The sequence below is a fragment of the Phyllostomus hastatus genome, unplaced genomic scaffold (genome assembly GCF_019186645.2).
Source record: "Phyllostomus hastatus isolate PE091 unplaced genomic scaffold, TTU_PhHast_1.1 phas_contig_40, whole genome shotgun sequence".
Taxonomy (NCBI): domain Eukaryota; kingdom Metazoa; phylum Chordata; class Mammalia; order Chiroptera; family Phyllostomidae; genus Phyllostomus; species Phyllostomus hastatus.
The window spans coordinates 84,445,018-84,466,980 of NW_025333872.1; the positions used below are offsets into that span (position 1 = coordinate 84,445,018).

The following is a 21,963-nucleotide window of genomic DNA, read 5'->3' on the forward strand; positions in this document are numbered from 1 at the left end:
ACTGCACCAGGGTGCTTTCTTCTCATGGTTCCGTAGGGGTTGTTGGCCAAAGCACCACGCTTGTGACTCTAGAGAAAGTGTAATTATTTATGTTTGTTGTTTAAGTGTAAAGCTTGGCTCTGCATTGCACATAGCTTTGTTTGACTCTTGAGCTTTGGTTTGGTCTTCTAGACTGGCTTGTCTGTCTCTAGAAAGTAGTCCATGGGGCTTGAAATTAATCCAAAGAAGAGACAAGAAAACGAGTGTGTACTGGTACACGGGGAGCCCATGATGAAATTGTTTGATTTATACTAAATATCCAGCAAATCCTTCTTTTATTCTCATTGATGATAGGGAAGAAGGTGTTTCATTAGTGAAATTTAGAGATTGAATTTATTTTTAAGTTTTAATTTTTCACTTTCAGTCATGCATTAGGAGCTTTTTAGGTCAGTGCTTCTCAAATCTAAATGTGCATATTAATTCCCTGGGATTTTGTTAAGATGAGGATTCTGACACAGTAAGAGCAGGAGTCCGAGATTCTGCATTTTTATCAAGCTCTGGGCCATACTATCGGTAGTAAGAATTTCAGGTGAAACCATTAACAAGCAAAAAGGGACAATTTGTCTGGCTGCCATCACAAAAGCCAAACTCGTGAGACAGATGCTGGTGAAAAAAGAAAGGTTTTATTCAGATGCTGTGCGACCTGGGAGAAGGGTGGACCCCTGTCTCAATGCTCACTTTCTACACAAAACCGTGGAGTCCAGCGGTCCTCAGCAAGACCTAAACAGAAACCATTGCCCAGAGTTCCTGTTCCAATTTAAAGTACAGTTCATTGGAGCCTGCAGGCAGCTGCTGAGCAGTTGTTCAGGAGCTTAGCTTGTTCTGGCCACTGGGAGGCCACGGGCCATGCAGCTGCTAGAGCTACAAGGCCACATGCTCCCAGGACAGAGTGTGTGAATGCACCAGCAAATGCATCACCATGTGGGCAGAAAGCAAGAGAGACTTCCCCCTGGAGGCCATGGCCACGTGGCTGTTTAGGCCATGTGGCTCATGGAAAGAACAGGGTAGTACACTGTCCAAGTGCAAATCAAGAGCCTCGAGCAAGAGAGGGAGCCTTCTTTGTTCTCCCCGGGTTCATATTAGCTTGGGTGTGGGGTGGACTAGGTGCTTTCTCAAAAATGACCAGCCAACGTCCCACACTTTCGCAAGCTTCAGGAGGGCCTACCTCCCAATGAATCCGTTCTTTCCCGAGGTTAGACCGACAGGCATCTGTGGTCCAGTACCTACCCCTGCTGCCATTTTTACTCCTATGGCACATGTGCCTGCCTTCCCCTGGTCCCACCCCCAATCTGGCATTGGAGGGGAAGGATAAGGACTTTTTGCATGCTTAGTGTAATAACCTTCCCCTGCTGCCCAGCTCAGCCAGTGAGGGAGACTTCCTGGGCTCCAACCGACTGCCCACCAGTAACAAAACAACTTCAGTAGTTTCTTCGTGGTCTTTGGAGTAATTTAGATAGTAAATGGGTAGAATGGTTTTGTGGGTATTAAGTAGCAGAACACTAAGTAGAAAAATTTGCTTTTGTATTAGTGTCAAAAAACAGGTAAGGGAGTCAGACAACTTTCCAGCTCTTACTGAGACAGATCTTCGCATTGTAGGTGTGTTATGTTGTTTGAGATTTTGGAATTTCCAGGATATTTTTCATAGTCAGTTATAAAGCTAATATTTTTAAAAGTAAATCATGTTATTTGGGAGTTCTGTTACATGTATGTACATGACAGTGATTATATGCTTTTTCCAGTGACATACCCCACCTCTTGATATATTACATAGATTTAAATTTCTCTTAAATTTGAGTGTATGAATATTTTAATATTTCTCTTTGTGTACTGTGCCATTTCATTTAGCTTACTAAACAGTTTTATAAGAACTGAGTGTCATCCAAGAAGTCTTTTGAGACCTATAAAATGTTCTTACTCTATTCTGACCCAGATAAGGGACAGTAAACTTTTTAAATATAAGGCCATTGGCCCATTGATGTTAAGAGTTGGTCAACTCATACACACACACACAAAAGGAAGAGACTTAGTGTCAGCATTAAACTGATCTGTTTTACCATCTTATTCCCCCAAAGACTTCTAATTCTTTGAGCTAGTTTTGAAATCTATAGAATAAGAGAAAATATAAACCTTGTTTGTAAAGTGAAGAATAAAGTTCATGAGAAAAATGTGTGTAATATCTATATTGTTTGTTTGTTTGTTTAGTTATTTATAGAGAGAAGAGAAGGGAGAGAGAAAGAGAGGGAAAGAAACATCAATGTATGGTTGTCTGTCGCACAGCCCCAGTGGGAACCTAGCCTGCAACCCAGGCATGTGCCCTGACTGGGAATTGAACCAACAACCCTTTGGTTTGCATGTCGGTATTCAATCCACTGAGCCACACCAGCCAGGGCTACTATCTATGTATTTTTTAAAAAACCCAATATACTGGTTAAATGAGGGAGGCTGGGGGAGGGTCATGAAGTCAGAATGGCAAGAGTGTGTCAGGGAAGAAAGCAACTTTTGCTCTACCTTCATAGGTTCAGTTTCTGAGGGCCTGGCAATCAAACTGACAAAACACAAATTAGCAACAGAAAAGAAAAGGTTAGCCCTGGCTGGTGTAGCTCAGTGGATTGAGCGCGGGCTGGGAACCAAAGTGTCCCAGGTTCGATTCCCAGCCAGGGTACATGCCTGGGTTGCAGGCTATAACCCCCAGCAACCGCACATTGATGTCTCTCTCTCTCTCTCTCTCTCTCTCTCTCTCTCTCTCTCTCCCTCCCTTCCCTCTCTAAAAATAAATAAATAAAATCTTAAAAAAAAAAAAGAAAGGAATTTCTTAAAAAAAAAAAGAAAAGGTTAATTTATGTGCAGTGCACATACATGAAGGAGTGAAGGAGTGCTCAGTGATGAGTGACTCAAAGGGGTGGTTAGATTTGAACTTAGGACTCATGTACCCAACTCAGTAGGGGAAAGGGATGTGGAGAAATGTTCCTATGGGAAAAACCAGTAGGGTTTTTTTAGGAAGACTTTTTTTTTTTAGGAGAAAAAACATGAGATGAGAAAGTTTGAGATAATGTTTGTTTATGCAGGTGCAAGTGGTTTTTCTGTCTTCTTTATGGCCATGAAACTCCCCACCAAAGAGGGGATTTATGGTAGCCCTCTTTCCCAGGAGTTGCTGCTTTTGGTCAGAAAAAGGAAGCTCTGAGAAGGCGTCTTTCTCCATCTGTGGAATCTCAGATGTCTTTAGCTTAAGATAATTCTTATCCCAACTCTAGGGTTCTGAGTGGGCCCCCACAGAGGAAAAGAGGAAGGAGAGGCTCAGGTTGAAGAAGAGGGAGACTCAGTAGATTGTGAGGTGATGTCATTCAGAGTTAAACTCTTCATTTCTCTATTCTTCAGAAATTTGATTAGGACTTTTAAAGGTAACGACTTTCACGGCACTTTTGCTCTTGGAGGACTTGTTCTGGATGAGAATCTGCATCCCCCTAGCACGAGTAGAATTATTCTGGAGCCCGTGTTGATCTGGCTTTATCGAACGTGATGCCCTGGGGTTCCTGACATTCACACTTTATAACTAGGTTTTAATTTTGAGTTGTAATTCTTTTTGAAATAGATAGAGAAAAATTTTTCATCTATAATTTTACAATGTAATTGCTCAAATAAAAATGTAGTATTACTTCAACTATTAAGTGATGATTGGGCACCAGCTTTCTGAGTGATCCATCTTGGAGATAATTTTACACACATTTTTAAAAATTTTAACAGAAATTTTCTTTGTGTATTTGCTGTATGGCATATATTATTCTTGTGGCATGTACATATTCTTTTATTTAAATTTGTTAACTTTTCCCCCCAGCCATCAAACACAGACAACCTGTTGGGATCATCCTAAAATGACTGAACTCTTTCAATCCCTTGGTGAGTATTGTTGTACTTAATAGTAATGAATTAACTTAAACAGAAAGGGTATGTTTTCAAATGAAAACTAATCATCAGCTTTGTTTTTTCCTGTGGCGTGTTGTGTTTAAAGGATCATGACAATGATGTATAAAAGCAGTTGAATTTCTAAGGACAATGAAGTAGACAGATTTTACCTTTCTTCTTAAGAAGATGTAAGGTTTGAAATAGTGTGATCCAAAAAAAGCAAGATTTTAAAAGGAGGAATATAATTAGAGGTTTTACCTCCCTAATATGGGGTCATTTTACTCTCCAATTTTGTGTGGAAAATAAAAAAACTAAAACAATTATAATACAGCAGTCTCTAATCCACTGCTTTTAAACCTGCTCTTAGCTCACTCTTTATTTAATAAATCTTATTAAGTTAGCGAGCTTAATTTCATTTATTCTAAGAAGAGATGAAGAGCTAAATTCATTTTATTGTAAAAATGCTAGAAAACTCATGAGATGAGAATTCTGATCTTGTGGATTTCCAGTAGAATATGACTGTGACTACACACACACACACACACACACACACACACACACACACGTACGGCTTCCTTGGTTGGTCCAGCCATTTTTGAAAGAGTTTTCTCTTGTGGGAGCAAAGGTGCTACTGCAGATGGAGAGCACCCTAAGGCTCTCCCATCCCCTCCTATTTCAACAATGGGGAGCACCCCATTTTATCTCTTTAAATATCAGCCTCCTTCGTGAACTTGCATTTGAGTGAGTGAGGGTGGCTTGAAAGGTTGAATGAATGAGAGAAAAGCCGCTGGTTTGCAAAAGGGGAGGCCAAATTTTGATGATTTCTGAGTTTTCTTCTCCCTCCCCTAGTGTCTAACACTGCTAGTCTATCTTTAGGGGACAGAGAAAAGATTTGCAATATCTATTATTCCCAAAGGTTTAAATATTGACTGTAGGATAATTGCGACCAGGTCTATGAAAGGGCAGAGGAAGCAAATAGATCAGAACGGAGGACTATAGAAACTTCCTGAGGAGTGAGATGGACAGCCTGGTGGCCGAGAACCGGTTGTCCTCGGGGAAGATGCCCTGGGGGTGAGTCCCTCTTAGCTGCACAGAGCAGGGCCCTCCACAATGCCGTGTCTTTACTAAGCCATGGACAGTGCACAGGCCAGGAGGGTATCCTTGTCCTCCTTCCCTTCCTCTTCCTTTCCTGGAACTTTTGGTGTGGCAACGCCTTGGGTTGCATCTCCCCATGGTGCTAATGAACGTTTAGTGATGTTCCTGAAAACGTCATGTGGATTTTCGGAGAAGACTTTTTAATGTGAATAGACATCTGAAGTAACCAAATCCCTTCTTGCCATTCCACATAAGTACTAAGCATGCTTCTGAATGTGTCCTCTTGCCCCTGCAGCTGACCTGAATAACGTACGGTTCTCTGCCTACCGGACAGCCATCAAAATCCGACGACTCCAGAAAGCACTGTGCTGTGAGTCATGATACCGAAGTTGATCGCTCTGTTCTCTGGAGTGCCTTTTTTTTTTTTTTAAGACACAGATAAATGAAGGGGGTGGTGTGTTTGTAGAATTAATCTGATTTTCAGTGTATCTCACTCAGAGTTGGCTGTGATTCCATAAATGCTCTATCATTTGCCCCGTCAGCGTGCGTGCAGTGGGAAAACAAACGAACATATGCCCTTCGCAGTTGGAGAACAAAATTAACCAAAACACAGCAGTAACGTAGAAGTCTTTTTCAAAGAGTATGCTGCCACCCAATTTAAAAGGAATAAAGCAAGCAAAGTGTGTATATATATATATATATATATCTCATATATATGGTCTATATATCTATACATACATACATACATACATACGTGCCCATTGGTTGCCTTTTTAATACTTTGTATGTATTTGGAAGTATAAGGTTCAAAACAGTTTCATTCAATACAATCATATAATAAACACTAAAAAACACCATGTTCCTGATCCATATTTTTACTGTCATCTTAGAAAATTGGATAAAAGTTTCTGTGTTCACTTATATATGCCTTGAGACACTCAGTATTATCAGTATGAACGTTTCCTACAGAGATTATGTCCAGTGATTGCTGTGATAATCATTTTATTAAAGGGTTAGTCCCCTCAAATAACTGAACTTTAAGTAGGAGTATAGAAATATAATGCTTTTATAGAGTATGGATTTAAGCTGTCTGAATTCAATTTGTGGTTGCAGTTTTAATGACTGAGTCTATTCAAAGAACATTTAGGTCTTATCAGATAGTTAATATATGGAAGCGACATTTGCCTATACTTTTAAGAGGGTAATTTGAATCATTCCAACCATTCTTATTTGCAGCCTTTTGTAAACTGTTATTGTATATCTAGGCAGCTCAGTAAAGTTTTGACAATAACCTTGAGAATAATATGTTACAGTTAAAATCTGCTCCTTAAAAGTCAGTAGAAATTAGGAATACATTTTAAGCTGCTTACATGAGCAGAGTTGAGGAAAGACAGTGCAGAATCACTCAGAGAAAATACAGCCGCACGTAGCTTTAAAATGAGAAAAACCCAAGCTGTATGTGGAAGCAAAGCCCACAAAGGGCTCGAAAACACCTTTGGATTAGGTGGTAGAAGAAACGGTGAGATGACCTGCTGCCCGTAATCCTCGAGCCCCAGATGATTGGCAGGTTGTGATGACAGCAAGCCTTGCCCAATTACCAGCATGCATGCGTGAGTGCGCACACACACACACACACACACGCACCAGCACTCTGGCTGGCTGTCTGTCTGTTGAGGCAGAAGGAAATCGGAAGTGAATTAGGAGCACACAAAAGAGATGTTCTGAGCTCAGTGAGTTCGTGGTGACCACGGTTTTGAAAGAGGCTCAGCTGCATGTCCAGCATCCAGCTGACAGATCAGGAAGGTCCTCTCAGGCCCGATGAGCTATAAAATGAGGACAGATGACTCAGCCACAGGATCTCAGTTGACAGAAGACTGCCTTGTTCATGTTCATTATGAATATGGCCCCAGTTTTCGCTAATCCTTCTGGGTCGGTAAGCCTTAATAGTTAGTGTTGTTTTATTCTGTTGAGCTTTTTTTTTTTACTCCAAATAAAAATGAATGTTCTGTTCATTTCTTCAAACGTGAGAGGAGAGGAGCAGAAGAGCGACGCCTCCCACTTATACATGGCATTTAGTGAACGGCATTTAGTAACACACACTTAGAAAAGTGCCGGGTTGCGCTGAGTTATAAGTATTCGGGGTGATGCGCTGACAGCCGCCTGGCCTCTACCTTCCCGCGCTCCGCCACCCCTGCTCTCCAGCCTGGGCCCCCCGGCTGCCCCTGCTCTCCAGCCTGGGACCCCCGGCCACTCGTCAGACTCGCCTGTTAGCCATTAGTCTGCTCCTTCCTTTCCCATCCCTTCTGTCGCCTGACCCTCCCCCGGCAATCGTCTGTAACTCTTTCTTCCTCCCAAATACTGTTAAAAATTTACTTCTTTTGGAAACATTTACAAGCCAATTCCACCTGCCACCAGGTTTTTCAGAACTTTATGATGGCCTCATGTGACTGTGTCTCCCGCAAGTGCCGGATGTGTGCCTTTGCGCAATAAATGACATCAGGGCGATTGCCCCGGCTTCACTGAGAACTGCTGTAGGTCAAGGGTAGTCTTTTCGTTTGTGTACATCTCCACCCTCCATAATGTCCTAATGCAGAGGGTGCACCATCATTTCTGTCACTGTTCATTCAGTTATTGGGCTCCAAGATTGTGTAGGAGATAAGGCGAAATAAGGAGACTCAGTTCCCACACTCAAGGAACTTAAGTTTGGAAAGAGCATATTACATGTGGACACAGCTCTCCTACTTACAACAGAGTCCTGTTGCCCTTGAGTGAAGTGGCCTTTGCCTTGGCTTCTCTCTCTGTCCACCCCATGGTCTGTGCTCCATGATGGGCTTTTATCAGTTCTGGGGGACAGCAGAAGGGGCCAGCTCTGGATTCTGTTCCTCCTGCCTGAAGAGCCCCCGTCCTAGCTCCTCGTGCTTATCCTTTTCCCGTGGCAGGTGTGTTCTCTTCCTTGAGGTCCTAATTTCACTATCTCCTGGATTAATGAGGCTTTCTTGGCTACTTTACTCAAAATAAGTCACCCTGATATTCCATCTCATAGATTTAGTTCTTACGTGGCACTTGTCACAGTGCATGGTATTCTGTTTATTTACGGTCTGTCTCTCCCAATGAGCTAAGCTTTCATGTGAGGGATGAGTCTGTTTTCTTCTCCACTTTGGACCTCATGCAAATGCTGGCATAGAGCCGTCTGCTAGGACAGATTGAGTAAATGATTTCAGTTTGAAAGTCATAGGAGTACAACAGAAAAATGTATAAGAAGATGTATAGTTGTACTTTGTAATAGTAAAATTTGTTTAATTTTGGCGTACTCATCAATGCGATATGACACAACAGCAAAAAATAAGTGAACGAGTAATCAGCATGAACATGGATGATTCTCAGAACTATAAAGGTGAATGAAAAAAAAATCAAGTAGCAGAAGAAATCCACATAGCTCTTCTTCGCTTAGATATAGTTTGAAGCCATGCACAGCTAAATGCTGTGTTATTGAGGGACCCATGTACTGAAAGTAAACTAAAATGGTTAGTGCTTCTCCTTTGAATGCGAGGGGATTCATTAAGGAGGCTTCCCTAGGGGCTTGCAAGATAGATATTCATAGCGGTCTATTTCTTCAGCTGTGTGATAGATTAATGCATGCTTGCTCTATTATTTTTCTTCAGGCTACACATATGTGTTATCCATATTCTTTTGTATTTCAGTTTTAAAAAGCTTTATGCAATAGGCAATAACAGAGAATCCAAAGGGAAGTGTTGTCAGAGGAGGGAGAGAGGGATCCTCTTCATCGTGAAGAGCAAAGTAAGCTTCCCTGAGTAGGAGGCACGTTGGCCAAAGCTAGCAGCCACACAGGGTTTAGGCAGGCAGCTAATCAAGGGGAAGGGGAAGGGAATCATATGCATGATGTTCAAAGGCCTAGATGGAGTTCAGGGGACGTCAGCTAGTAATGGGGTCTAAATGGAATTGCTAATGAGCTGTTTGTCCAGTATTCAGACATGCCCTTAAAATCAGTGTAAGTCCAGTTTGGTCTTTTTTTAAAAAAAGAAAACCTTTTCTGATTTTTTAGAGTTTTTGTTCCTCAGGGTTTCCCATTGTTGCATTCAGTGTTCAGAATTTTGTGTGTGTGGAGCAGAGTACTGTGGAGCCATTTTCTATTTTGTGGAATTTAGAGGACAGGGCCGGTGGTGGCTGTATGCTTTGGACACAATCTCTAGGACAGATCAAAGGACGGAGGGAGCAGAGGACAAGAAAGCATTTCAGGTGAAAGATGATGGAGGCTGAGCTGGCTGCCAGTCACGGGAGGGGAGATGAGGGTACGGATTTGTGAAGAGGAGACGGAACTGATGCCTGGGGAATCTTGTGGTTCATACACTGCAGAGGGTAGAAGAAGGAGAGTGTTAGGATAGCTCAGGGTTTGCAGACTGATGATCTGCGGAAGGCGCAACACCAGTACTGGATTTCAGCATAGCAAGGCAAGATGGTAAATTTTGAACCTATCAAGGTGGTAGTTCCTGAATGAGAAGAGTGTAGCTCTGGTGGGGAACAGAGCAGCGGGAATGTGGATCAGGGGTGCAGGCAGGAGAAAACGGAATCTGGAGTCACCCAGCGAGAAGTGACCATGAAAGCGAGTGAGGTTTATAGATACAAGGTCTTGATAACCTCCTATGTTTCGTTGTTTCGTTGATGCCTGGGAAAGAGGAGACGGGAAAGTTGCCATCAGCAGTGGTCAAGCAGCTGGAGACAGAAGAGCCACAGAAGTCCAGGGTCGGGCGCTATGTACAGTGGGCATTTTTACAGAGGAGAGTGATGATCCATTTTCATTTGACTGCCTGTGCCTCCTATGTGGGGTTAAAGAAAAAAAATGGGTAGAAAATGATTCTGCTATTTGTTTCATTTGCCACATGACTGAGCTGTCATTTGTCTGCCTTTGAGAGGAGGAGATCCTAATTTTTCTGTGATCTAAATGTAGTCCATTTTAAAGGTACCTAAATGGGACACCCTTCAGGAAGATGCATGCCTTGCTTAGGCACTAAGGCAAAGTGTCAGAGTAAATCACTGAAAATCGAAGACATGATTGTCTGTGGGATGCGGCAAATTACTGCCATATTTACAATGTGTGTGACAGAGGGCTTCTCTGGAAGAACTGTAAAAGCACCCTCACCCAGAAAACGGTCTTTTTGGAATTTGGTCTGTTGTCACTTTACGCCACGTGCGGAGTGGGGACACGGTAACACTGCTGTGTTGCTGGTGCAGTTAATGCCAAAACTCAGGAACTCAGAGCGTGTTGGCAGTCTCTGAATGTGTTTCTTTTTTTCCCAAGAGATATTTATTTTTACTAATTTTTAAAATTTTTTTATTGTTGTTCAAGTACAATTTTCTATCTTTTACTCCCATCCCAGCCCACCCACCCAGAATGTGTCTCTTTGTATCTGTGTGGAGTCATAGTTCTGTAGCAACTACTGCCATCATTGAGCGGTTCCTTTTATCACACACTGTTAAGAGTGAATCTCAGTTTTGCACCTGCCCTCTGGGAGTTTATCATTGAAAACAGTGTAATGGCCAGGAAATATGACAATGAAAATTTCAGATGGTTCCCACTTTTTGGCCTTTTTTTTTTTTTTTTGGTTGCCGTCTGTAACTCATGTAGACCTTACACAGTTATTTTATACATTAGCTGAAGTTTGGTCAACAATATATTTGACATCTGAAGGAAATGGTGTCATCTGGATTGACTTGTTATCCAGAGTTGTGTGTTTTATATTTTTCTCTATTTTTGAAAAATTCGTTGTTTAGAAATAATTTTAATCTGTGTAATTTTAAAGGAGTTCTTTCCCATTGTAGCTAACTTGAAAAAATAAATCATTCTGCGGTGTCTGAGCAGCTAGAATGGACACATTTCATGAATGTCTTAAAAAATTCAAAATGAATGGTTGCTCCATAGTTAAAAATAGGTAGAAATGATTCTTTTGTACTTCATCTACATGATGATGGGGTCTTCACGCTCTTGTGTGAGATGTGGCTCCCTCAAACCGTGTGAGGACCAGCACACCACCTTCTTGACAGGAACAAAAATAGGTAAATACGAAGGAAGCTGTTCATTTTAGTTGACTGTCAAAAATGTCATATTTTCTGAGGGAACAGTTATGAATCTGGCAAAGAGAAATTAGTTGGAGATATATATATTATTTTTAAATTCCCTTGAGCTGATTTTTTAAAAAATCTTAAATGTTAAATATGGAGATAGGGGAAGAATTTTATAAAGCAGTACTTTCCATGGGCAGACCTAAAATCTGTAATTTTATAAACCCATATGTTTAGAATTAGAGGAGTCATCCCCATACTTAATAAATATATAAATTACATGGTAATTCGATAATGTATGTTTCCCTGCTCTCAGATAATGAATGACTCAACACAGATTTAAAAGAAAGATTATGTGAGTTTTTTCATTTGTGTCTACATAATCTTTCTTTTAAATCCACGTTGAGTCATTCATTACCTAACTGAAAACAGGGAAACACAAAGGAAGCTGTTCATTTTAATCAACTGTCAAAAATGCCTCTGGTCATTCCTTAGAGCCCTCGGGAGTAGTTCTGCCCTTCTGGAGTTCTTACATGATCTCTTGTACCTTCTCTATTTTTTAAGGCCCCTTTTCATACCCACCTTCCCAGGGATCCTTTTCCAGTTGTCCTTCCATTCCCTTAGCAGGGATGGCTCTCAGAAATGGATGCATTCTTTCCTTGCGGTGCTTTCACTTCTCCTTTTGGGAAAGGGCTCAGTCTGCTTGTCCTCCTTCCCAGACTTGCCACCTTCGAGAGCATGGGCTCTGCCTCATCCTTCTCTGCTCACTCTCTGTGCTTTAGCACCAGCCGAGCCCAGTGGAGAGGTCCTACCCATGAAGAGTAAGGGTGGGAGCAAGTGCGTGAAGACCTGTGCACGGGAGGCCTTTCCTGCAAACCTCCACCAGTTCTGTCTAGCTGCAGGTTGCCTCCATGCCAAAGCATCATGGGAAATAGACGAAGTTAGGCCCAGACTGTGAGGACCTGTATAGATCAGGCTTCATTCAGTGGGCAGTGGAGAACTATTATTTTTCTACAGAGCTCATTTGTTTTTTAAATTTTTGTGGAGGTGACTTGTATAACATTATGTAAGTTTCAGGTATAGAACATTATAACTCAGTATCTGTATATACTCTAGCATCCCCATATATCTGGGTCACCGTATAGTTGACCCTATTGACCCATGTTGCCCTACCCCACCTTCATTTCCCTCTTGTAACCACCAATCTGTTGTCTGTATCTACGATTTTGTTTCTGTTTTTTGTTGTTGTTCACTTGTTTCCTTTTTGTTCTATATTCTGTGTATGAGTAAAATTCTATAGTTGTTATCCCTTTCCTTTCAACTTACATCTCTTAGCACAATAATGTCAAAATTCATTTATGTTACTAATGGCAATGTTTCATCTTTGTATGGCTGTGTGGTATTCCATGTTATATAGGTACATACACCAGATTGTCTTTGTTCATTCATCTGTCGATCATCACGTAGGTTGTTTCCGTATCTTGGCAATTGTGAATAATGTTGTAATAAACACAAGGGTACATCTATATTTTTTATTAGAGTTTTATAATCTTTGGATAAGTACCTAGAAGAACTGCTGGGTCATATGGTAATTCTATTCTTAATATTTTGAGGAATCTTCATGGTGTTTTGCATAATATAAAGCTGTTTTTTTCTTTTTTTGAATTGAACAACTTTGTATCTCACACTGTATATGTCAAGAAATTGTTAAGAATGATTAGTTTGCCAGTTATAGAAAGGATGAATTGGGAGGGTGGTGAGCAGGCTGTTCTCAGGAATTAAGAGAAGGAAAGCATGTAACATCTAGGACTCGCTACCATTTGGAGCAGATTCAGAGATTTATGCCTTCCAGTATTTAAAAGTAGGAAGAGCTTGGAGAGGAGAAAGCCAGACAAGGAAAGCAGGAAAAATTGATATTCCAAAGAGTAAAAAATGGTATCGTACTGGAAAGTGAAAACTCTGATTCAAAAGCATGGAAATGTGGATAAAAGAAGAGGTTAGCAATGCAAGAATGGAAATGTTGTTTGTTACTTTAAAAACTCAAATTAGCTAAAAGGATAGATTCTTTTAGAGTTGTTATAGAATGTAATGACTCTACATATTTCTGTTTCTCACCTGATTAGTGGATCTCTTAGAGTTGAATACAACAAATGAAGTTTTCAAACAGCACAAGCTGAACCAAAATGATCAGCTCCTCAGTGTCCCAGATGTCATCAACTGCCTGACGACAACTTACGATGGCCTCGAGCAAATGCACAAGGATCTGGTCAATGTTCCTCTCTGTGTGGATATGTGTCTCAACTGGTTGCTCAATGTATATGACACGTAAGTTTTTATTCTCATTGAAATACAGTTATAGAACGAAATATGATAATACAAAATATGTAACTTTTTAAAGTGAATTTTTTAATTCTTGTTCAGTTACAGTTGTGCCCGTTTCCCTCCCCCCCCCCCCCGTTGCTCTCCCCTGCCCCTTCCAACCCCCACTCCCAAAGACAATCCCCACCCCATTGTCCTTGACCATGGGTCCTTTGTGCTTATACCTTGACTTGACCCTTCCCTTCTTTACCCTGTTTTCTCCCTGCTCCCTTCCCTCTTTTCACTGTCAGTTTACTTTCAAAGTACTTTATCCAGTGGAAATATTTATGCTAATTGTTGAAAATGAATGACTTTCTAAATAATGAGCAATTAACCAAAAATTAAAAAAAAAACAAATGTCTATTCCAGGGGTGTCAAACTTATTTTCACTGGGGGCCACATCAGCCTTGAGGTTGCCTTCAAAGGGCCAAATGTAATTTGAGGACTGTATAAATGTAACTACTCCGTAACTAGGGGCAAGGAGCTCTACATTCAGCCTATTCATTCATTCATTCATTCATTCATTATTAATGAATGAATTGAATTCATCATTAAATAATGAATAATACTATTCATTATTTAAAGATGTTGCTTTAATTACTAAAGCTGTGAAACTTGTACAATTTTTTTGTCACCATGCTAGGGAAAACCTAATCTAAATAAGTTTGATTTTCTTCTCCCTCTGGAATTTCTTACAGTATTTTTTTCCAAAAGATAATATTCTGTAGTTACTGTTATGAGTTAAAATAATGTATTGGCTTATAATATTCCACTCTGTGATTTTTGTGTGACAACTTAAGAGCAACCTGAATGGCAATTGCAGTTAAAGGCATTTAATGTCTCCTTTGGTATTAGCTTTTCTTATTGCAGTGGTGGTTGTTTATGTATATATGTGATGTTTTAAGTAATTTACACTATAGGGCACTAATGTCTGTAATTTAGTTAGGCACTCACTGTTCATGAAGAGCACTGTAAACTTCCAGCATAACTCAATTGACTTTTTTTGAATGTGACAATGCATTTGTGAAATAATTTTAGAAAGACTTCCTGCTGTGGGCTGACATTTCTAAAACATTAGGAATTATTCATTCTTCTGGTAGGGGGTTAAAATACGCAAAGATGAAATAAGAAAATTAGAACTGGTGTTTTTCTCTCAGTCCCTAAAAGTTATTTTCCATTAATTAGCGGTATGAAAATTTTGTTTATCATTCTTTCATTTGATTTAGAGAAAAAGAAGATAAATGATAGTTCATAAATGCATACATTTAGCAGCTGATTCTGTGTAAGTAAATGCTGTTGATAGCTTTAGACATGATTTAATTAAAATTGTGTTTACACTTTTGATTAGAACAATCTTTTTCAATATTCACAAATATTGTAAAGATTTTTAAAAAATAAGCAAATAGCCTTTGTATGCTTGAGGGTTCTTAAGAAATTCCCTGAGAACAGATCACATGAATCTCAATTATCATAATGAATGTAGGATTTACTAGTCCCTATCTGACATATTTTAATACATTTCATTGTACTGCATTCTGTCTTCCTATGGTAAAATAAAACTGTTAGCAATTATTCACTATTAAGTTGATTTTCAATTTTTTAAACCTCCAGAAGAAACATTTTCTCTAGTAAATTCACCAGAATACCTGGTTGGTTAGATATTTTAACTACAAAACCTGTAACTTTCAGGATCTCAGGAAGAGTGCTAAATCCATAGAATACTTAGGAATTTCATTAAGCCCTGTGGATAAGATAGAGGGGCAGGCACATCCTGAACCATATTCAAAGGCAAAACTGGGGGAGATGTCAAATGACACCCTCATCATTGTTTGTGGCTTTAACACACTGCATTAGTTTGCTAGGGCTGCTGTAACAAAATTTCATGGACTCAGTGGCTTAAACAGAAATTTATTTTCTCATAGTTCTGGAGTCTAGAAGTCCAAGATCAAGGTAGCCAGCAGGGTTGGTTTCTTCTGAGGCCTCTCTCCTTGTGTTACACTTGGCTGTTTTCTCCCTGTGTCTTCACACGGTCTTTCTTCTGTGTGTGTCTGTGTCCTAATTACCTGTTCTTATAAGGACACCAGTCAAATGGGATTAGGGCCCACTCTAATGACCTCATTTTAAATTAATTACCTCTTTCAAGATCCTATCTCCAAATACAGTTGCATCCAGAGGTACAGGGAGTTAGGATTCCAACATATGAATTGTAGGAAGATGTAATTCAACCCATAGGCTGAATGTCATACATATATGTGCACCCTCTTCACTGGGCAGCCTAAAGGGAGTAGTGCTGCTTAGGTGGAAGGGAAGCAGTATGTGACGTGTTGTGATTCATATTCCAGGGAGTTACATCTGCGTATATTTCTGGTTTCCACCATCAAATGAGAACACATGGGAAATTCTACTATTTTTTTTAACTTAGAAGGACAGTATCTTGAAATTTTTCATTTTAAGGGGCAAAAAGATTTTAGGATGCATCTCCGTTTCATGTCAAAGAAATATAGCAAAGACCATGCTGGGTCAGAACAATGTCTATGCTCTGTAGTTTTCTGTCTTGGAGAGAAATATCATGCTCTAAACTTACGAAAAAACAGTCATTTATTCTTGAGTCAGATGGCCAGAGTTGATAGCCCAGATTTCTCTAATAACTATGACTTATTCATTTATCTAAACAAGAATGTTTAACTCATTTCAAGCCCTCTGAAGATCTGGTAGAAACTATAATCTGTTGCTTCCAATGCACCAGAAAAAAAAACAGACTCCTAAGAAGTCTATGAACATTGGAAATGGTACCATGATCTAACTCTTTCATTCATTCAGCTATCTGCCTTTCATTCATTAACCATATATTTTTGGCAGCCTTACTTTGTGTACTACGATGCAGCCAGAGCTGGCATTTGCAGTTCTTGAAGTATATTCAGCCATCTCTTGAGATAATGAGTGATGTGCGTACAAACCATAGAATTCTAGACGTAAGATTTGAGGATCTACCATTTTTCCCTCTTCATTTTACTGATTGATAAACTACCCCATGAGACAAGAGAACTTATTTTTGGCTACCCATTGCATACTAGTGGTAGATATGGCACTAATATTCAGATTGGTTGATAATTACTTGATTATTCTTACCATAGCTAAGAATAACATAGCACTTTATAAAGTGCTATTTTAAGTTTTCTGCTTTTTTTAAAGTTTTAACATGTATTGCACTTCTCCTAATATTCTAAATTTTGTTTAAAAAAATCTGTTTTCTTCTGTTGTGAATAACAGGGATCCAAATATTTGGTTCTGGTTGCTGTGTGATTTGTTAGTCACTTCACTTTTGACATCTTAATTTCTCATTAGAAAAACTGAGATCAAATATCTAGTTGGTTTACCACACAAAGATGACTATGAAGGGCAAATAAACTAATATGTAGAAAGGTCTTTATAGGAAATAAAGAGGAAATTGATTCATTTTCTGAGAGTTCACAGCCTCCCTCAATTTTTATCTTCCCAGGGTAAAAGATCTTAATTCCATAATCTTCCTTCTAGAATTATTAGAAATTGAAATTACTTAATTCATGATTTAAAGCAATAGTCTAGAATATGTGGTTCAAATTCTTTTGTTTCTACAGAAAATATTAACCTCACTTGCTGTAGTGGGAGGTCATTTTTCCACTTTTCCAAGATGGATGTAATTTACTAAGGTGCATCTCTTTCCAGTTAAACTAATGTCAGGAGTTCATTCTGAAAATTCTCAGGGAGCCAGATACTTAAGTATTGGGTTATGTCATTCAATAATAAAATTCATTATCTCTCTATTGTCTCTCGAATTCAAATACCTTTTTTTAACATCAAAGTCCTCCTCCCCATGTCACCTAGACAACTTTATCAACAACTTAGCCTTGATGTCAGTCCTTGCCACCTGAATGAGTCTTGTCACTGGTGCTCACGTGCTTCCCTCTATTCCCTTGCCTATGCTTTTCCTATGATACTGACTTTCTCTTGGTCAGGACAGGTGAGCCATGTCATGCCTGCAATGTCCAACTTATCCTCTGTATTAAATATTGTCAGACTAAGGAATATTCAAACTAATCACCTATCATTAGTCAGCCACAGTGATCTTGTACTTAATTATTTTCCTGCATAAAGGTTGATTTCCTGTTTTCTTATGATTCTCTAGTTTTCTTGGCTCACTTCCCCAGCTAGTGTGGGAGCATATCATGGGTAGGAATCGTGTCTGTACTTTTCTATTGGTCCCCACAGCGTGTAGAGCAATGCTGGGGTCGTAGGAAGCTTTCATAACTGCGGATGGTATGATGAATGAATGATTGACATTTTCCGAAGTCTTCCTGATGAGGTTCTTTTCTTATGTTGACACCACAGACTGGAGGTCATCCTCTAATGCCTATCATTTTGATCTTTTTTTCCTTTATGGGATTGCTTTGTCCTCGGCCATATTCATGTACGAATCTATTCACACAGCCTTTTGTTATCTTCTACAAGTCTGTGCTCTGATTGTATACAGAGAATAAAATTTCTTGATTTCTGGAAGAAAGAAAACAGACATTGTCTATTAGGAAATGCCTAAAAAATATGAAGTAGAAACAATACTTCTAGCATAGCTTGGTGTTTATGGTTATTTTGAAGCTAGTATTTCTATAATTGTGAGAAACTGGAATAAATGTTAATTTAGGAATTCTGCTTAAATAGCTATATTTTTAAATGCAAGTACTACTCATTTCATAGGTCATTTCTGAATGTTGTGCATGTACACAGTAAGGTTCAAGAAATGTTTTGGATATGATTTAACATAGATACAGACTCTGGGCCACTGTTTTAAAAATACATTTTACAATTCCTAAACACATTTTGCTTTTTAATTTAATTTCTAGTTTATATGTCATGGTATATATACAGAAACTTACCTGAGTACTTATAATTTGAGACTAGAAGATATAAATTACTATTAATAGTATAAAAATACCAATAAGATCAAGATTTAAATTCATTTTGACAATAAGACTACTCAAAATTAAAGTTCCATAATATAAATACTTACCTGTTTTTTAAACAGCATGAATGACTAAATTTTATGCATTCATATAATTATGTAAAAGTTTGTTTATAGGTTTTAAGTGTGTCCCACTTGTAAATTGAAAACATATTTTAAGAAAATTAACAATAAAAATTTAAACTGAGAAAGGGCTTCTGTCGTGAGTGGCTCACGCAGGGCAGCTTGATTGCTCTACGTGCGGAATCGACATCAAGAGATTTTGGAAGCATAATTTTTTGGTACCTGGACAGCTAGTGATCATTGGTCCTGGTGTCCTTGACATACTTAAAAAAAAATTTAAATTGAAAACTAATTCTGGATATTGAAATAATAAAGGTAGCAATAAAGACTTTTTTCTTGACTGTGTGTGGTTCCATAGCAAGGATCATAATATTTTTAATTTTTGTATTTTCTGCATTTACCTTTTCTTATCCCTAGGATCTAGTATAGTGACTAACACTTGGTAGACAGTTCAGTAATTCTTTGGTAAATGGTGGAATGAAGACAACTTTCTGCTTTAAAGATAAAGTTTTTCTTCCATTCTGGTTATAAGTGAAATTGACAGGGTCTGTCATTGGCATAGTATAAAGCTAAAAGAAGTGCTGTTTCCTCACATTGACTAATTTATGCATTTTGTACTTAATTATAATTTAGTATTCCCCAAACAGATTTCGCATCTGTCTAAAATCACTAACTAGTGTACATTTTCAACAGTAACATAAAAACTGCATTGACAGAGAGCCTACATTAATAAATAGAATACATTTTTAAGCATTCGGCAGATATCAGCCCTTAGTATACAGTTAATTTTTTAGTCAGTTTTCTTACTTTTGATCTTAGATACATCTTGCTGAATTAGCTTACATGCATATTATATGTATCTATTTTGAATCTTGCATTTATAATGATTAACAAATAGATTTTAATTCATAGTATTTATAAAAATGAAATCTTTTCAGTTTTATAATCAAAGTTTTTATTTTGCCTTAGTTTGTTCTTCCTAGTTCATATGTTGTATGTAAAGTGACCTCAGGCTGTATGTTCTCCCAGACTAGGTCAAACATACTATTAAAATATGTCATGAATTATGGTGTGGGTTTAACATTAATTTTTAAGCATGAATAGTAAAGTTATATTTATGATGCAATTATTTTTTAATGGTTTACCCTCAAGAAACTAGATATTCAGAAATATTTTACATACTGTTTTAAATTCATGTAATACATTGAGATTCTTATAATTTCAGGGGTCGGACTGGAAAAATTAGAGTGCAGAGTCTGAAGATTGGATTGATGTCTCTCTCTAAAGGTCTTTTAGAAGAAAAATACAGATGTATGTATTTCCTATACCAATAGTGTTCTTAGTGATGACAATGATAATTTATTGGGGACTAGTTTTATAAGACTTGCTAGTAATAATAGTTATTTTTAATCTTTCTTATACACGTCCAGGCTAGATTAAAGGTGTCATGACAAAATGAACTCGTATGGAGTGAAATTCTGATGATAGGATCAAGAGGTGAGGTGCTGTGATGGAGTGAGAACCAACTACAAATTATATCTCATTTAATTCTCAGAATAATCACCCCATAATGATGTCGGCAGTGTGATTTCAATTTTCCAGGTGACAAAATTAATGCTGAGCCAGGTTAAAAATCTGGCCACAGGCTGCAGTGACAATAATCAGACTAGAACTAGATCACAGAGTTTTCTGACTCCAGAGCCCAAGCCTTTTCTATTTCTGTACACTTCAGTGCTTTAAAAAAATTAAGATGGGCTAGAACCTTTATACTATACTTCTTACTAGAACCTTGAGTGCTTCCAGTACTTAAAAAAAATCAAGATGGAATGGAACTATTGTAGACACAGACAAATAATTATACAGTGTGAAAAAGAGTGATAAAAACATTTTTTATTTTGTTATATTTATTTTTATTCACCCAAAAAATGAGCGGTGTCCATTTATCTGTTAGTTAATGAAGGGCATCTTGGCATTTGCAAGAGGACAGGCTCATGGGCCAGAGGGACCTGACTTCAAACCTCGGCTCCACCACATAGTGGCCGAGTGACCTTGGGCAGGATACAAGGTCCCGTGGAGCACTGGCTGCAGCTGAGAGGTGATATTACTTCCATTTCATGCTCCTGGAAGCTGAAATTTAGGAAATTTTCTTCAGCTAAAGAACGAAGCTAGTAATTCTTGTTTTGAGAGCAATTAGGGATAATATGTGAAAAGTACCGAGAAATAGCTAGTTGTTGAATAAATGGTAGCAATTGCTGCTGTCTCCAAACTCCTAACTACTGTAAAATATCTCTTGGTTTAATTTTTTTCATAACAATGTGAGTTCCTTGATTCTGCCATACATACTCCCAGGGGGTTCCTTACAGGTATATCCATACATTTGTGGGAGAGGGGAGGGTGTTCTTCACGAATGGAGAGATCCCCAAAGCAAGAGACTATTTGATCACAAGTCCTATAAGCTTTTCCAAGCTTTGCATCTTATGTGAACATACATACCTTAAAAAAATAGTTTCTTGTCTGGTATGGCTGTGAGATGATTTGATTTTCAGTTGTTGGTCTACATCAGGAAGGCTTGTTTCTCTCACACAGTTTGCAAGAGTGACAGTGAAAGGAGGTGTAGATTCCTATGAAAGGAAAAGCCAATCGTGGGGTCAGCCGGTGAGGGGCCTGCACGGAGTCAGAACTCCATGCAGGAAGACGCTTTGCACAGGGCTTTTGTTCGGCAGCACTTTATCCAGAATTTAAATCATCTTCAGCATCATAATTGTCAAAAGGTACCATTTTCAAAGCACAAAGAGTTATTTCTATAATTAGAGGGGAAGAAAAATGTGAACGAAGGCATTAGTGTACAAAATTAGAAAAGCACTTTTTCATTATCTGTGCTTTGGGGTTTTCATGTGCCCCTGAAGGAATGTCAGGTTCTCAGAAAGTAACAATTATGTCGTGGCGCTCAATTTACGCTGAAACGCCTGCAGATTCAGCCTCACGGTTCATTGTAAACAACCGTGTCATCTATTTTTCCCTCCATCACTGATTCCCGCCTCTCGACTTTTTGAAGCTGATTATCAGGGAGTAACCTGACAGCACACTATTATGTATAAAAGATGTCTTTTTCTATCCACATACCTTCAAATGTATTTCTAAAATGTGTAATTTTAAAATAAGGAGGGTATTTTGAAATGGATGTACTCAGATGCTTGGACTACAATGGACACACATTCTGCAAATGTGGGGACCTTAATGTTTTGTATAATTTAACAGTAAAAGTTCAGACTATGCAGGAAAAACAGAAGCCCCTGAATGAGAATTTCTGATATTTAATTCAATCCATGAAGCGTGCCTTTTTAAATTTTATTTATTTAGAGAGAAGGGAAGGGAGGGAGAAAGAGAGGGAGAGAAACATCTATGTACAAGAGATACATCTATTGGTGGCCTCT

The 21,963-nt window shown here is 38.7% G+C and overlaps 1 protein-coding gene and 2 non-coding genes across 10 annotated transcripts in view; all 3 read left to right on the forward strand.

The window, feature by feature from the left end:
- Positions 1 to 21,963, forward strand: part of UTRN (utrophin) — a 453,043-nt gene that overhangs the window by 374,245 nt on the left and 56,835 nt on the right. For all 8 annotated transcript variants that reach the window (XM_045842802.1, XM_045842803.1, XM_045842804.1 and 5 more), the window contains 4 exons: positions 3,872 to 3,933; positions 5,330 to 5,404; positions 13,236 to 13,437; positions 19,755 to 19,840. In XM_045842802.1, the coding sequence (XP_045698758.1) occupies positions 3,872 to 3,933; positions 5,330 to 5,404; positions 13,236 to 13,437; positions 19,755 to 19,840 (425 nt within the window). The remainder of the gene's footprint in view (positions 1 to 3,871; positions 3,934 to 5,329; positions 5,405 to 13,235; positions 13,438 to 19,754; positions 19,841 to 21,963) is intronic.
- LOC123822337 lies at positions 10,992 to 11,093 on the forward strand. The gene has a single exon (XR_006786303.1). It is a non-coding gene; the product is annotated as a small nucleolar RNA U13 (small nucleolar RNA).
- Positions 18,653 to 18,786, forward strand: LOC123822322. Its single transcript, XR_006786291.1, has one exon. It is a non-coding gene; the product is annotated as a U11 spliceosomal RNA (small nuclear RNA).